The 16,985-nt window shown below is 41.1% G+C and overlaps 1 protein-coding gene across 2 annotated transcripts in view; it reads right to left on the bottom strand.

The window, feature by feature from the left end:
• phf19 (PHD finger protein 19) overlaps window positions 1-14,725 on the bottom strand; it is a 48,706-nt gene extending 33,981 nt beyond the window's left edge. The window contains exons 1-4 of one of the 2 annotated variants that reach the window (XM_087998387.1): window positions 13,880-13,923; window positions 7,739-7,877; window positions 2,631-2,834; window positions 1,105-1,186 (exon numbers count right to left, since the gene is read on the bottom strand). In XM_087998387.1, coding sequence (XP_087854513.1) covers window positions 1,105-1,186; window positions 2,631-2,819 — 271 coding nt within the window. In that variant the 5' untranslated portion in view covers window positions 2,820-2,834; window positions 7,739-7,877; window positions 13,880-13,923. Of the gene's footprint in view, window positions 1-1,104; window positions 1,187-2,630; window positions 2,835-7,738; window positions 7,878-13,879; window positions 13,924-14,544 lie in introns of those variants that run through there. The other variant, XM_043720279.2, reaches the window with a different exon arrangement.
• Window positions 14,726-16,985: the final 2,260 nt, after the last annotated feature.

Below are 16,985 nucleotides of genomic sequence, written 5' to 3'. Positions count from 1 at the left end.
CAACGGCGCTTTCTACTGTCCACATCTGAGCAACGAGACACAGGTTAAGTCTACCTATACCAGATATGTGTCATAACATCACGGAACAGGTGTATTAGAAAATATTTACCTGCTATTTAAAAAAAATCACCAAGAACCTCCAACAGATAGAGAACTCAAGAAAGAAAATAAGTGAAGGAAGTGGAAGAATGGCAAATGGTCCCCATTTCGGACTGCAATCGATGAACAATAAATGGGAGGGTGAGTAACATAAGAAGCACAAAGCAACAACCTTGCCACTATCGACATTGGTTAGGCCGCTTTTGGAATACTGCTTTCGATTCTGGTCTCCCTGCTTTAGGAAGAATGTCGTGAAATGTGAAAGGGTTCAGAAAAGATTTACAAGAATGTCGCCAGGGTTGGAGGGTTTGAGCTATAGGGAGAGGCTAAATAGGCTGGAGCTATTTTCCCTGTAGCGTTGAGGCTGAGGGGTGGCCTTATACAGATTTGTAAAATCACGAGGGGCATGGATAAGGTAAATAGACAAGGTCTTTTCCTCAGAGTAGGGGGTCCAAAACTAGAGGGCATAAGTTTAAGGTAAGAGGGGAATATTTAAAAGGGACCTAAGGGGCAACCTTTTCAGACTGAGGGTGGTGCATATATGGAATGAGCTGCCAGAGGAAGTGGTGAAGGCTGGTACAATTACAACATTTAAGGCATCCGGATGGATATATGAATAGGAAGGGTTTAAGAGGGATGTGGGCTAAATGCTGGCAATGGGACTAGATTAATTTTTGATATCTGGTCAGCATGGACAGGGTTGCACCGAAGGATCTATTTCCATGCTGTACACCACTATGACTCTACACTCTGGGTTTACACTTGAAGAATGGCCTCTGGCACCTGTGATACCTTACCTAAAGGTGGAGAAACTGTAAAATAGTCAAACAAAATACGATCCAGTTCATCCTTACTTTCCTCATAATAAAAATGGTAGAAATAATCCTAATATCATGAGGGAGAGTCAATTATTGTGAAAAGTCAGAATATTAACCTTTTTAAACACTGGAGTGATTTGATACTGAGAAGATAGTGAGTCTAAATTCAATTTTGAGTTGTACTCACCATGCTGTATATCTTTCCACAAAATCCAAAATTCAGAATTATCTTCAAAGACTAAAAGGCAACTGTGTTTATGCTTGTTCACCTGAAAAGTATTTTTTTAAAAAAACTCAATTTACTAATTCAGCTCCAAATGGATGATTAACATTTCAGTAATAATAATAGATGATCTTGCTTTAATCATTTTGAACATAAATGTTATTTTTTCATTTTATTTCTCCATGTTCTCTTTGAGGCTCTGCTGTACCCACAGTGCATCAGTGCAAAGACCAGAAAAAATAAAACAATCTTTACTCAAAAAACCCTAAATGTTTAGAATAATCTCTCAAACAAGGCACTAGTTTTTTAAAAAGTGCAAATCAAAATAAGGCTCAAGAGTATAATATGGGAGTGAATTTACTGCAAGGTAAAATTCTGCAGAAATGAACTGATTTTCTTCTCAACAATGGGTAGGGTAGGGGTGTCTAAAACTAGAGAGCATAGGTTTAGGGTGAGAGGAGAAAGATTTAAAAAGGACCTGAGGAGCAACTCTAGAGGAAGTGATAGAGGTAGGTACAATTATAACATTTAATAACATTTGGTAATGGGTAAGAAAGGTTAAGCGGGATATGGGCCAAACACAGGCAAACGGTTCCGTTTAGTAAATGTGGTTAGCACGGTGTGGTGTAAAATTCCAAGCAGTGGAATGTGGTGAAACGGTTAAAAATTATGTCCCAATACATGTGTGAATCTAACCGGAATGGAGGTGTTGCTTAGTCCCGTGTGAATCTTCTTATCTGTATGTAACCAGAATGGAATGTGTTTTTTAGCCTTGCTCTGCTGTTCACATGAATGTTTATATCTGGAAGGGAGTATATCAGCTGGAAAAGTCTCCAGTTCGGTGAGTCTGCTCCGGGGTTACGTTTAACCGCCGAGCGTGGGTTGTTGGCAACCGCTCTACGAGAACTGACGGCTCCCAGTTTTTGTAACATGTAGAGTGAGTATAAGCCAGACCCGTTGTGCGACACTGCGGGGAATAAAATGCCCATATTCTAGCAGTCTCGCCTCTTGGTCGTTTGTTCTGTGTCAGACTACTCTCCTACGAACCTGACCTTGAGAATTTTTTTTAAAACACACGGATGAGTTGGTCTGAAGGTTTCTGCGCTGTATGAATCATACAAATATAAAAATGGCCCAATGAAGAGTATCAAAGTAGTGTATTCTGAATCTGAAGTTCCACTGCAAATCACACGTATTTTCTGGGTGTGGGGCCGTTGGTGGATTGGTGGGGGTGTGGGGAGGACAAACAGCGAGAAAGAGTGCGAGAGAGAATATCTAGTTGGTGGAAATAGTGACATTCCTTTCCACATTGGCCAAATATAATCTGTTGAAAGCTTAATTAAGAAAAGTAGAGATTCACACAATTTGGGTTCTCATATCCTCAACTTGAGAGAGCGGCAAATAGGAAAACTGCAACACATTCTTATAGATAGAAATTTATACAGAGAGGCATTTTCAAATTAAATTAGGAATTTCAGGAATATTCATGCCTTCTTGATTTTTCCCAGGTAGACCAAACCATCTGTCCATCTGGATAAGACATATTGCCCTTCAGAAAATGCACAATCCTGTTCCATATACACTGCTCCATTTTGCAGGGATTTATTAGAATTCTTCTGGATGCATTTGGAGATAGCACCAACATCTCTCCGTTGTGGTTCCAATGTACTTTTCTCCATCAGTTCCTCCTAATGCTGTAAATCCAAATAAGAAAATTCACATTTCAGTAATGTTAATGAAGATCAGTCAATTAACAATCTCTATTACACTCAAATGAAGTGATTATTTTGTTCCAGAAGAAGCAGTTGCTGCAGCAAACTCTTACTAAGTTCTGAACCACTATCCATTATTTCTGGAGATCCTCACCACCTCCAGACTTTTGGTTCAAAGTTATTACAAATGTAAATCATAGCAAAGTTTATTAATATTCTGTAGAAACAACAGTACAGGAAATAGAATCAGCTCAACAGGTTAATGCTTCACTTAAACTAATTGGAGTGGAGAATAACTGGAGATTTATTACCTTTCAGTGAATAACTAGCTGCCCTATTTGTTCTCTTACAAAAGAACCTCAACTTTGTGCTATTCAAATTCCAGCCTCTTAACATCTCTCACTTTAATCTCTTCCCTATCAGTGGCCATACCTTCATTAATTAAATTCCTAAACTCTGGAATTTCCTCCCTTAACTTTATTCTCCTCCTTACAGATACTCCATCTAACTTATTGCTGAAAAGGCATTTGGCCAACAGTTGTAGTAGGATGCATGGCTTGAACAAATTTTATCTGTATCTGGACATCGGAGTGCATCTGGGAAAATTAACAACCAGCAAAATTCACAACTGATCTTGGAGGAACCTGTTTGGGACAGTTAACAGCACAGAAACAGATAAGAGAATATTTTGAAGTGTGCAGTCTGCAGTAGTGAGTAGAGCAAGTTCTTTCTTGATTCTATGTTTTATTGAGATATGTCTCTTGATTAAACTTAAAAATATAAGCCATAAGTATTAAGTTAGCCTGGAGCAGTGGAGAAATAAGACAGTGTTATTTTCTGGGTCTGTAGATTGAAAGAAGCAAAAATGACCTTTAGGAGAGTGAGATGCTTTTCTTAATGGATGTGGGAGTTTAGGGAGAGTTTACGAGTTACTGAGGGGTATATCTGCAATAAATGTCGGTTGCGAATCCTATCAGATCAAATGGATCGGTTGGAGAGGCAATTAGGAATTTACAAGAGCTGGAGGTGTGACGAATGGTAGTATAGGAAGGGGAAAAAGCTGCAGATAAACTCAGGTAGGTGAGCTAACTCCAAGAAAGGTAGGAGAGGTAGGCGGGTAATACAGGAGTCTTCAGTGGCTATCCACATTTCAAACAAATATGCTGTTTTGGAAAATGAAGGGGGTGATGGACTTTCAGGGGAATGTAGCACAATCAGCCAAGTTTCTGGTATTGAGACTGGCTCTAATGCAATGAGGGGTACTTCAGGTTCCAAGAGATCGATTGTGTTAAGGGACTTTCTAGTCTGAGGCACAGACAGATGCTTCTGCGGCCAGCAGCAAAAAATCAGAATGGTGTGAGGATCAAGGATGTCTCAGAGAGGGTGCAGAATGTTCTCAAGGGGGAGAGGGCCAGCAAGAGGTCATTGTACACATTGGAACCAATGACTAGGAAGGGAAAAGGATGAGATTCTGAAGGGAGAATATAGAGAGTTAGGCAGGAATTTAAAAAGGAGGTCCTCGAGAGCAGCAATATCTGGATTACTCCTGGTGCTGTGAGCTAGTGAAGGCAGGAATAGGAGGATAGAGCAGATGAATGCATGGCTGAGGAGCTGGCGCATGGGAGAAGTATTTACATTTTTGGATCATTGGAATCTCTTCTGGCATCCAAGAAGGATGGATTGCACCTGAATTGGAAGGGGACTAATATATTGGCAGGGAGATTTGCTAGAGCTGCTCAGGAGGATTTAAACTAGCAAGGTGGAGGTGGTGGGGGAGGGCAGAGAGATAATGAGGAAAGAGATCAATCTGAGACTGGTACAGTTGAGAACAGAAACAAGTCAAACAGTCAGGGCAGACAGTGACAAAGGACAAAGCACAGAACATAGTAGGACTGATAAATTAAACTGCATTTATTTCAATGCAAGAAGCCTAACAGGAACAGTGGATGAACTCAGGGCATGGTTAGGAACATGGGACTGGGATATCATAGCAATTCATGAAATGTGGCTCAGGGATGGACAGAACTGGCAGCTTAATGTTCCAGGATACAAATGCTACAGGAAGGATAAAAAGGGAGGCAAGAAAGGAGGGGGATCGGCGTTTTTGATAAGGGATAGCATTACAGCTGTACTGAGGGAGGATATTCCTGGAAATACATCCATGGAAGTTATTTGGGTTGAACTAAGAAATAAGAAAGGGGTGATCATCTTATTGGGATTGTATTATAAACCCCCTAATAATCAGAGAGAAATTGAGAAACAAATTTGTAAGGAGCTCTCAGTTATCTGTAAAAATAATGGGGTGGTTATGGAAGGGGATTATAACGTTTCCAAACATCGACTGGGACAGTCGTAGTGTTAAGGGTTTAGATGGAGAGGAATTTGTTAAGTGTGTACAAGAAAATCTTCTGATTCAGTATGTGGATGCACCCACTAGAGAAGGTGCAAAACTTGACCTACTCTTGAGAAATAAGGCAGGGCAGGTGACTGAGATGTCAGTGAGGGCACTTTGGGGCCAGCGACTATAATTCTATTAGTTTTAAAATAGTGATAGAAAAGAATAGACCAGATCCAAAAGTTGAAGTTCTAAATTGGAGAAAAGCCAATTTTGACGATATTAGGCAAGAACTTTCAAAAGCTGATTGGGGGCAGATGTTCGCAGATAAAGGACGGCTGGAAAATGGGAAGTCTTCAGAAATAATCAGACTCTAGAGATAGTATATTCTTGTTGAGGTGAAAGGAAGGCACGTATGTGTAGGGAATGCTGGAAGACTAAAGAAATTGAGGGTTTAGTTAAGAAAAAGAAGGAAGCATATGTCAGGTATAGACAAGATAGATCAAATGAATCCTTAGAAGAGTATAAAGGCAGTAGGAGAATATTTAAGAGGGAAATCAGGAGGGCAAAAAGGGGTCATGAGATAGCTTTGGCAAATAGAGTTAAAGGAGAATCCAAAGTATTTTACAAATACATTAAGGACACAAAGGTAACTAGGAACAGAATACGGCCCCTCAAGGATCAGCAATGCAGCCTTTGTGTGGAGATGGAGGAGATACTGTACAAGTATTTTGCATCAGTGTTTACTGTGGAAAAGGACATGGAAGATATAGAATGTAGGGAAATAATGGTGACATTTTGCAAAATGTCCATATTACAGAGGAGGAAGTGCTGGATGTTTTGAAAAGCATAAATGTGGATAAATCCTCAGGACCTGATAAGGTGTACCCTAGAACTCTGTGGGAAGCTAGGGAAGTGATTGCTGGGCCCCTTGCTGAGATATTTGTATCATTGAGGTGCTGGAAGACTGGAGATTGGCTAACATGATACCACTGCTTAAGATGGGTGGTAAGGATAAGCCAGGGAACTATAGACCAGTGAGCCTGATGTCAGTGATGGGCAAGTTGTTGGAGGGAGGTCTGAGGGAGAGAATGTACATGTATTTGGAAAGGCAAGGACTGATTAGGGCTGGCCATCATGGCTTTGTGGGAAGGAAATCATGTCTCACAAACTTGATTGAGTTTTTTGAAGAAATAACAAAGACGATTGATGAGGACAGAGCAGTAGATGTGACCTATATGGACTTCAGTAAGATGTTCAACAAGGTTCCCCATGGGAGACTGATTAGCAAGGTTAGATCTCATGGAATACAGGGAGAACTAGCCATTTGAATACAGAACTGGCTCAAAGGTAGAAGACAGAGGGTGGAGGTGGAGGGTTGTTTTTCAGGCTGGAGGTCTCTGATCAGTGGAGTGCCACAAGGATCGGTGCTGGGTCCACTACTTTTCGTAATTTACATGAATGATTTGGATTTGAACATAGGAGGTATAGTTCATAAGTTTGCAGATGACACCAAAATTGGAAGTGTAGTGGACAGCAAAGCAGGTTACCTCAGATTACAACGGGATCTTGATCAGATGGGCCAATGGGCTGAGAAGTGGCAGATGAAGTTTAATTCAGATAAATGCGAGGTGCTGCATTTTGGGAAAGCAAATCTTAGCAGGACTTATACACGAAGGAGTGCTGCTGAGCAATGAGACTTTGGAATGCAGGTTCATTGCTCCTTGAAAGTAGAGTCGCAGGTAGAGGGGATAGTGAAGAAGGCGTTTGGTATGCTTTCCTTTATTGGTCAGAGTATTGAGTACAGGAGCTGGGAGGTCATGTTGCAGCTGTACAGGACATTGGTTAGGCCACTGTTGGAATATTGCATGCAATTCTGGTCTCCTTCCTATTGGACGGATGTTGTGAGACCTGAAACCGTTCAGAAAAGATTTACAAGGATGTTGCCAGGGTTGGAGGATTTGAGCTATATGGAGAGGCTGAACAGGCTGGCGCTGTTTTCCCTGGAGTGCTGGAGGCTGAGCGGTGACCTTATAGAGGTTTATAAAATCATGAGGGGCATGGATAGGATAAAGTCTCTTCCCTGGGGTGGCGGAGTCCAGAACTAGAGGGAATAGGTTTAGGGTGAGAGGGGAAAGATATAAAAGAGACCTAAGGGGCAACGTTTTTATGCAGAGAGTGGTACGTGTATGGAATGAGCTATCAGAGGAAGTGGTGGAGGCTAGTACAATTACAACATTTAAAAGGCATTTAGTTGGGTAAATGAATATGAAGGGTTTGGAGGGATATGAGCCGTGTGCTGGCAGGTGGGACTAGGTTGGGTTGGGATATCTGATCAGCATGGACGAGTTGTACTGAAGGGTCTGTTTCCATGCTGTACATCTCTATGAGTCTACATTTCTTGCGAGAGCTGTACTTAGGTAATTTATTAAACACAAGGTCTTGTTATACTTTTTCTTTTGCAATTAAGAAGTGTATATGCTAGTTGTCAATGCTTTGGCATCTCTGCTTTTATATCTAAACACCAGTGCCTCTGGTTTCTCCTCACTACCTTTCAGTGTCCGTGGTTGCAATACATCTGGATTTGGCATCTAGATCTCCCCAAACTTGGATTACTTGCTTTGCATCTCTCTTTTTTTTGACTTTATTTTCCATTCCACAAATGTTCTGAAGATTTCCTCTGGTAGTATCTTCAGAAAGAATCACCAGAAAATATCTATTACAATTTTAGTACTGAGATTCATAAGTTTAACATCACATTTATCTGATCCTTGTCTAAATTCTCCTTTTGTTACTAAAATGCCTTTACATGTATTGTACATGTTGTACATTAACTGGCAACTTTTTGACATTTCTGTATATAAAACAGCAAATTGAAATGAATTTTATGTCAATACTGTACATATTATATTAGCTAAAGTCAGCTGGTAGTATCCATGTTTTGGTGTCAAAATGTTACAATAAGGTAATTATTGTAATTTAAGTGCCTGATTTAATGTGCCTAAATAAAGTTAATACACTAATTCAACTTCGGGGCATGTAATGTTGATAGATGTCCTTCAAAAGAGACAACTAATGTGTTACCTCAGTGCATTTCAAACGTTTTTCCACTGTCACCATTTTGAAACTTTGATATTAATGCATCTCCTCAGTGAGAACTGTGGGAGCAGAGGCCTGTTAGATTGGGAGCATAGCTGTTGTAACTTGGTCGGAGCTCCATTGCTGCCACCAAATTTCAGTTCATAATCCCTCTCTGGGTTCCAGCCACCACTTTGGGAAGCCTATTTTAGCTGGAGTGCACCATTGTTTGAAAACAAGGCAGGAAGTTCCCCTAATAAACTGACCACTATCCTTCCTTCAATTAAAACCAGATTTACCTCCATAATAATGGTCACCACTCCCTAAAACAAGTTTTGAAACAATGCAATTATAAGATACTTTAGAAATCTTTATTGTCTCTGTTATAGTTCCCTTCCTTTTAAATGGAACCACCAAACCTTAAACAGACGATCATTCGCAGCTTTCAGGACAACATTGACCACAACACGGTACAACCCTGTCATGTCAACCACTGCAAGATGTGTCAGTGTTGACACAGATACCACCATTACCCATGGGGACACTACCCACTGTGTACGTGGCAGCTACTCATATGACTTGGTCTACTTTGTCTCTCTCATATGCTGCGGGCAGGGATACCTTAAGGCATAGTACATTGGCGAGATCAAGCAGATGCTATGACAACAGATGAATGGACATGCACAAAAATCAACAGACAGGGATGTTCCCTCCCAGTCGGGGAGCACTCAGCAGTAAGGGACATTCGGCCTTGGATCTTTGGGGGACCATTCCCTGAGGCAGACTTCAGGATAGTCAGCAATGCAAAGTGGCCAAGCAGAGGCTAACAGCCAAGTTTAATATCCATGAGAATGGCCTCAACCGGGATCTTACGTTCAAGTCACACTACAGGTGACCCCACTACACTATATACTCGCACACACAAACACACACTCTTACATACTCACACACTAATGCAGAACCCTCTCTTATACACACACACTCTCTCTCATACACACACACACACCCCAGACTCACACCCTTTCACAGGCTTATACTCCATTAAACCCACACACACACACACACGTGTTAGCAAGCTTTCACATATGCAAACTAACACTCACTCACACTCTCTCTCATGCACACACACACATATAAGTCCATGGGTTGAATTTGTTTTTGCAGAATTATATTTGCAGATACATTCTATTTTGCTTGAAAGATGCACCATCTGCAGGCAGTCAATCCATGTGATAGTTTGTAAATTCCACTTTGGAAATAGAACCAGTCTGATTCAAGATTAGGATACAGACAAACTCTGACCTCACATCTTTAATGCATTGTCTGAGTTGAGATGTTATCTCAAGGTGACTTAAGAGAAGTTCTGTGATTTACATATTAATGAACTGAAACTTGCAACCATTATAAAAGATGAAAGACTAAACAGCAAGCCAGGTTTGTTCAATATATCATTTCAGTTTCATGACACTGTAATCTTTTGCTATAAATTCTGTGTCTTATGATCTTATACTCCACAACCACATGATAAAGGAGCAGTGCTCCGAAAGCTAGTGCTTCCAAATAAACCTGTTGGACTAGAACCTGGTGTTGTGTGATTTTTAACCTAGTCCACCCCAGTCTAACACCTGCTCCTCCACATCATGGCATCCGTTTAAATGAATCTACATGAGAGTTTGATTAAAATAAAATTGTGAAAAATCTGCACAGATGTATTTATATTTTGGAGAAAAAAAATTAAATTAGTGTCAATTATTTTCATATTGAAACACACCAAGATTTAAAACACATCCAAGTTGCAGTCAATTTGTTTGTTCAATTAAATCCGAAAAGCAAATTAGTTTATTCTGTTCATTGTCTTTGGGATATCAATCAACACGCATTGTGAATTCTGCAGCCTCAATTGAAATTCACAGAAATGGTGAATTGGTTTGCAATTTTAGTTCAACATTACCTTCTTTAATATCCACTTTTGTTACTTGTTGAATGGTTATTTTTGTCATTATTACAATGTTGCATATTTTCAAGTTTATTATTGGGTCTTTGGATGTTTTTGATGCAAGTTGCTACAATTCAGCCTTTGGGCTACAAATGTCTTTATCAAAATAAATGCTATTACAGATGCAACAGAGGTGCACATTTTCTTACTACATCCTCCAACATAGTAAGGAGAGGCAGAACAAGGATGTCAGACTTAGGTGCCAGAAATGTGATTCTCTCTTTTGGGATCTAAATTGTCAGAATAATATCAACATAACCTGATTTTGAAATATTGAAATTGCACAGTGGTTTGAGAAATTATAGTGTTGCAGTGGAACCTGACATTCTGTGACCCATTTATGCTGGACTTGTGTTCTTCTGAACCCCCTTATATCCACAACCTATGTTCATCAATTGTTCAATTTTACGAAATACATTTATTATTGCAAAGCACATCACAACGTGGACAATTTAAGGGTCATTCTGAACAAATGTATTTAATTCTATTTATACATTCTTTCAAAATATTGGTCACAACAGCACCAATTACATTGAAAGAACTCCTGGGCAATTCTTCAACCCAATGACTCTGGATCCAAACAAGGTTTGTGAAAATACCAACTTTTGCTCAATAACATAACTCTTTATCAAAGAGCTATGTTGATATAGTCATCAGGAGGAAGGATATAAAGGTTTTAAAGAGGGTGCAGAAACTACTTAGAAGATTTGATTTGTGGATAAACAAATTCAGTTATGTAGATAGGAGAGGCTGGGGTTGGTATCCTTAAAAAGGTTTGAGAGGAGATATAAAAGAGATGTTTAAAATTATGAGTGGTTCACGCAGAATAGCTCAAGAAAAACTGTTCCCATTTGCAGAAATGTTGAAAGCCAGAGAACACAGATTTGAGATGATCGGTAAAAGAACCAAAGGCATTTTTTTTTTTTTTAAAACATACCAAGTGTTCAGAATCAGAATTGTACCGTCTGAGAAATTGATTTAATTGTGGCTTTCAAAGGGGATCAGATAAGTGCCTGAAGAGAAAAGCAGTAACAAGACCATGGAGAAAGGACAGAGGCAGTGGAACTAACTAAGTTATTTTTTCAGAGACCCACTATTAATTTGACAGGATGAATCGTCTCCTTCCATACTAAACATATTCTACAATTCTATAAACTCCTTAAATATTTTCATTACTTCTTAGCATGAAAGAGGTGCAAGGATATGGAGAAAAAGTGGGACATGGAGTTGGATGATCTGTTATGATCATATTGAACAGTAGAGGAGGCTTGAAGGTCTGAATGGCCTACTCCTGCTCCTATTTTCCTTAGAATCATGGAGTCCCTACAGTGCAGATAAAGGCCGTTTTGCCCGTGGAGTCTGCACCCACTCTCCAAAGCGCATCCCACTCACACTCCCAAGCTAACTCTGTATTAACCAAGACTCTCGCCCACCCTCTGATGACCGACTCCCTGGACTACACCTCCTCCCACCCTGCCCCCTGTAAAAACGCCATCCCATTCTCCCAATTCCTTCGACTCCGCCGCATCTGCTCCCAGAAGGACCAGTTCCAAAAACGCACAACCCAGATGGCCTCCTTCTTCAAGGACCACAATTTCCCCCCCGACATGGTCGACGATGCCCTCCACCGCATCTCTTCCACTTCCCGCTCCTCCGCCCTTGAGCCCCGCCCCTCCAATCGCCACCAGGACCAGGAACCCCACTGGTCCTCACCTACCACCCCACCAATCTCCATGTACAGCGCATCATCCGCCGTCATTTCCGCCACCTCCAAACGGACCCCACCCCAGGGTGGGGTCCCTCCCCTATCAGCATTCCGTAAAGACCACTCCCTCCGTGACTCCCTCGTCAGATCCACACCCCCCACCAACCCAACCTCCACTCCCGGCACCTTCCCCTGCAACCGCAGGAGGTGCAAGACTTGCGCCCACACCTCCCCCCTCACCTCCCTCCAAGACCCCAAAGGAAACTTCCATATCCGCCACAGATTCACCTGCACCTCCACACACATCATCTATTGCATCCTCTGCACCCGATGTGGCCTCCTCTATATTGGGGAGACAGGCCGGCTACTTGCGGAGCGTTTCAGAGAACACCTCTGGACACCCGGACCAACCAACCCAACCAACCTGTGGCTCAACACTTCAAATCCCCCTCCCACTCCACCAAGGATATGTAGGTCTTTGGACTCCTCCATCGCCAGACCACAACAAAACGACGGTTGGAGGAAGAGCGCCTCATCTTCCGCCTAGGAACCCTCCAACCACAAGGGATGAACTCGGATTTCACCAGTTTCCTCATTTCCCCTCCCCCCACCTTGTCTCAGTCAAATCCATCGAATTCAGCACCGCCTTCCTAACCTGCAATCTTCTTCCTGACCTCTCCGCCCCCACCCCAGTCTGACCTATCACCCTCACCTTGACCTCTTTTCACCTATCACATTTCTGACGCCCCTCCCCCAAGTCCCTCCTCCCTACCTTTTATCTTAGCCTGCTGGACAAACGTTCCTCATTCCTGAAGAAGGGCTTATGCCCGAAACGTCGATTCTCCTGTTCCCTGGATGCTGCCTGACCTGCTGCGCTTTTCCAGCAACACATTTTCAGCAAAATAGTTAATCTGCCTAGCCTGCACATCACTGGACATTACACAACAATTTAACAATGACATGCTAACCTGCACATCTTTGGATTGTGGGAAAAAACTGAAGCACCCAGCAGAAACCCAAGCAAACAGGGCAAGATGGTACAGACAGTCACCCAAGGCAGGAATCGAATCTGGGTCCCTGGTGCTGTGAGGCTGCAGTGCTATCCCCTGTGCCATGATTATGTTTTAAACATATTAGAATTCATTTATTCTTGAAAAAAAACTCTTAATTTTACCAAATAAATTTTAAGTAACAAATTCATACTAAGACAGAATGCCGATTCATTGCCGATGTTTAGAGTACAGCACAAAAATAAAACGAAGAACTGCAGATGCTGAGGGTCTGAAACAAAAACGGAAATTGCTGGAGAAACTCAGCAGCTCTGGCAGCATCTATGGAGAGAAAGCAGAGTCAACGTTTCGATCCAGTGGCCCTTCAGAACTTCAGTTGAATTTCTCCAACAATTTCTGTTTTTGTTACAGCACTTACGCTGTAACAATGTAACTTCAATGTAACTCAACTTCTCTGCCGACTACTTCACTTGCTGAAAGCTTGACTTCACCTACTGGGGGCAGGTTCGGCAGTAATGACGCTGTCAACTGAGGTGAGTGAGCCTGTCATCTGCTGCTGCATAAGTGATTGTCTCGACACCAAGCACTTCCTGAGAATGTCAAAGCGCGCCAATAAAGGCCCGCCCCTTTGGATCCCAGCAGCCAATGACGTCCAGCAAAACCCGCCCTCTAGCCCCGCCTCCGATGGCTCTGATTGGTCCAAAGTTTACAGTGGCCTACCGAGAGATTGTGAGTGGTCCATCTCAATGTCAGTCAGACTCGGGGTGGTCACAGGCAGCCTCTCTACGTCTCTGACATTGACAGGAGCGCCGTTACTTTCTTTTTGCAAATTTTATCTCACTAGCAGCGAAGAAAGGATTGAGTTCATACATGAAAAAAATGCACCTTCCACCCAAAACCAACCTTGACACTGTCTGAGAACACTGAGTCAGATCCCGCCCTAATTCAGTCCAAACTGGTCAGACACCTTAAGCAAAAGAAAATTCAGAAGATAAAATCACAAATAAAGTGCAACTTGAGCAGAGGACATTCCAGAGCTAAAAGACCTATATGTCAAACATGGCCGCTTTTCAGGCAATAGTTTTGAAAAATTTGAAAAATATACAATTGTGCGTTCATCAACATACATTTAGTATAACATATTATACTGTTTAATTGATTGAAAAGCAAATAAATTCCAGATGCCGGCAACAGAAGGCTTCTGAAATGATAAATACTTCAGGAGATTTATACATGATCAATTTTAATTCGCATGCGAGCACTGTCTGCGTCATCCAGCGAAATTAACTAATGTTTTACATATTTTGCACATACTTGCACATGCATATTTTCAATAATCATCGGGCGATACTTTACATTTAGAGGGGGAAACTCCAGCTGGAGTTTTGAGAGTTTCAGCAAGTCAGTTAATTGCTAAAAAGAATACTTCAGGCTGCATTCCGAATCTCCGAACACTGATCCGAATCATAGTTAACTTCATATTAAACATCAAAACATTTCTGAATTTTTCAAACTCCTTCTCCGCCTTCTCTCTCTCCTAGTGTAAGACAAACCTGCTCCAGCCTTACCCTCTCTGCCTGCCTGTCTGTCTCTCTCTCTCTCACACACACGTTTCCACTTCACTGTGGTCAATCTGATGAAAGTGCCGCTTCCCCTTGATCGACAAAAGTCCTTTCACAGAGCAATCAGTCAAGCGGAGTCGCCTGTGCTGCTAGGGGGGCACAGACACAATGTGCAGTCACACTCACAGCTCCTTGCCCCATCGGCCGCCATTTTTTCTCTTTCCCGCGATTTATTTGCGTGTGCTTATGTAATTAACACATCACCATCATCATCATCATCATAAGGAAGTTGAAGCGATGAGTGTGTGCGGGCTAAGGGCAGCACGCATCCTCAGCACCGCCCAGTGCAAGTCCAAACCCACAAAAAAGCAACTTCACCGACCCACGACCTCGCCCACAAATCCCAATTGTGTAGACATGACATTTCACATGAACTTATTGTCTGACAAAAGGAACCAACTTCTAGTTTATAAATATGCAATTACAAATCAATAGTAATTCATGAGGAGCTGGTGTATAAGGTTTAGGGGGCGAGGTTTTCAATTTTGTTCTTAGATACTGTGTTTCCATTTTGGCCAAATCTGGGAAACGCCTGAGAGGTGGTATCATCTCCAACACCTTCACAACTGACGCGACGCTTCACGCGTGACGATTCCCAGCCCAAACTCACATTGGGTGCAATGGGTATTCCAGAGGAAGAAACAAAAATCAGGATTCATTTTACTTCAGCGCCCAGGAAGATGCGACTTCATGAAGCAACGTGGATGATGCAGTTTGGAGTGAACTTTGTATTGTCTGAATGGTACTACTTCAAGACTCGGTGTCAGTACGGTAGAATGACAACGTATGTTTTTATAAGTCTTTGACCATATTTGATAAGACGGTTAAGACACACAGGAAATTTATTTTCTAAACAGGGGTACTGCATACAAAATCAAGGAACCCTTTCAAACAACTGATTTGATTTGACTTTTTATTGTCACATGTACATGATACAGTGTATTGTTTTGTGTGCTAACTAGACAAGTCATACCTTACTTAAGAACATCTGGGTAATAGAAAAGAATGCAGAATAGTTCAGCCTCAGCTGGAGATTGTATGAAATGTTACACATAATTTAGTTTGATTGTGAAATCTGGGAGAGGGCATGGAGATTTTTTCAGTTCAATATAAAGATTGCAAAACCTGTGACTATCCTCCTTAGTTCACAGAAGGTTAGGGAAAGACCTAAGAGAGAAATACCGTACCATAGGTTTAAGATGAGATGGGAAAAGTTTGAAAGGGACCTGAACGGGAAACTTTTTCATGCAGAGGGTGATGCACGTATGGACGGAGCTGCCAGAAGAAATGAGAAGGTGGGTATAATTGCAACATTTGAAAAGCATCTGGATGCATACTTGAATAGGAAGTTTTGGAGGGATATGGGCTAAATGCTGGCAAATGGGACGAGTTTACATTGGGATGTCTGTTTCATGCTGTACAACTCTATGAGGATGGAGCAAACAGGGAGAGCTTGTTTCTGTTGGTAAATGGATCAGCAACCACAGATCATAGATTTAAAAATAATGGCAAAAGAAGTAGAATGGAAATCAGAGTTATATTAAAACAGCATGTTATAATTGGAACATATTTCATGAAATGGAGAAAGACTCAGTTTCTGTTGGAAATTTCAAAGGATAACTGACCACATCCTTGAACTTTCAAGATTTTGGAGGGAAAGTCTTGATTTGATTTGAATTTCTTACTGTCATGTACTGAAATATAGTGAAAAATGTTTTGCGTGCCATCCAGGCAAATCATATCATACATAAGTACATTAGGCAATTTATCAGAGTGCAGAATATATATTCATGTAAAATGAAAACTAACATTTTATTTATTAATCTCATTAAAACTGACTAGAAAGCCAGATGTATTGAAGGTGGGTTCAATTTTATACCAAGGCTTACAAAATGCTAAGTAAATGCATAAAAATGATGTTTGAGATATTAATGATTTTCACAATAATATGGGCCAAATTCAGTAAATGGGACTAGTTTAGTTTGGGAAACCTGGTCAGCATGGATGAGTTGGACCGAAGGGTCTGTTTCCGTGCTGTATGACACTGTGACTCTAATAAAGATCTATGTTTCACTAGTTACTGGTTTAGCAGTTATTAGGCCAGGCCCTGTTGTACAAATATTAAAGTAAAACTAGACTTTCCATTTAACAACCTTCAAATGAATAAAATGGTGCAGCTACATGATGATGGAGTGAACTTTGATTTTACAGTGCAAAACTTTGTGAAGATTAAACAGAAAGACATACGATTTTCTGAATTGACACTATTTTGAAATATAAAGTGTTTCTTGTTCATAAATGACAACATCAATTTAAGACTTTTTAAAATATCCTCATAAACATCAAAAAATGCTTCTTGAAATTTCATTCTAAGCATGGTGCAGTCA

This window comes from Chiloscyllium plagiosum, unplaced genomic scaffold (assembly GCF_037043375.1).
Source record: "Chiloscyllium plagiosum isolate Xiang-an unplaced genomic scaffold, Cpla_swu_hap1 HiC_scaffold_21, whole genome shotgun sequence".
NCBI lineage: Eukaryota > Metazoa > Chordata > Chondrichthyes > Orectolobiformes > Hemiscylliidae > Chiloscyllium > Chiloscyllium plagiosum.
Note: the sequence above shows the minus strand (reverse complement) of the source record. Positions and strands in the feature narration are given on the sequence as shown.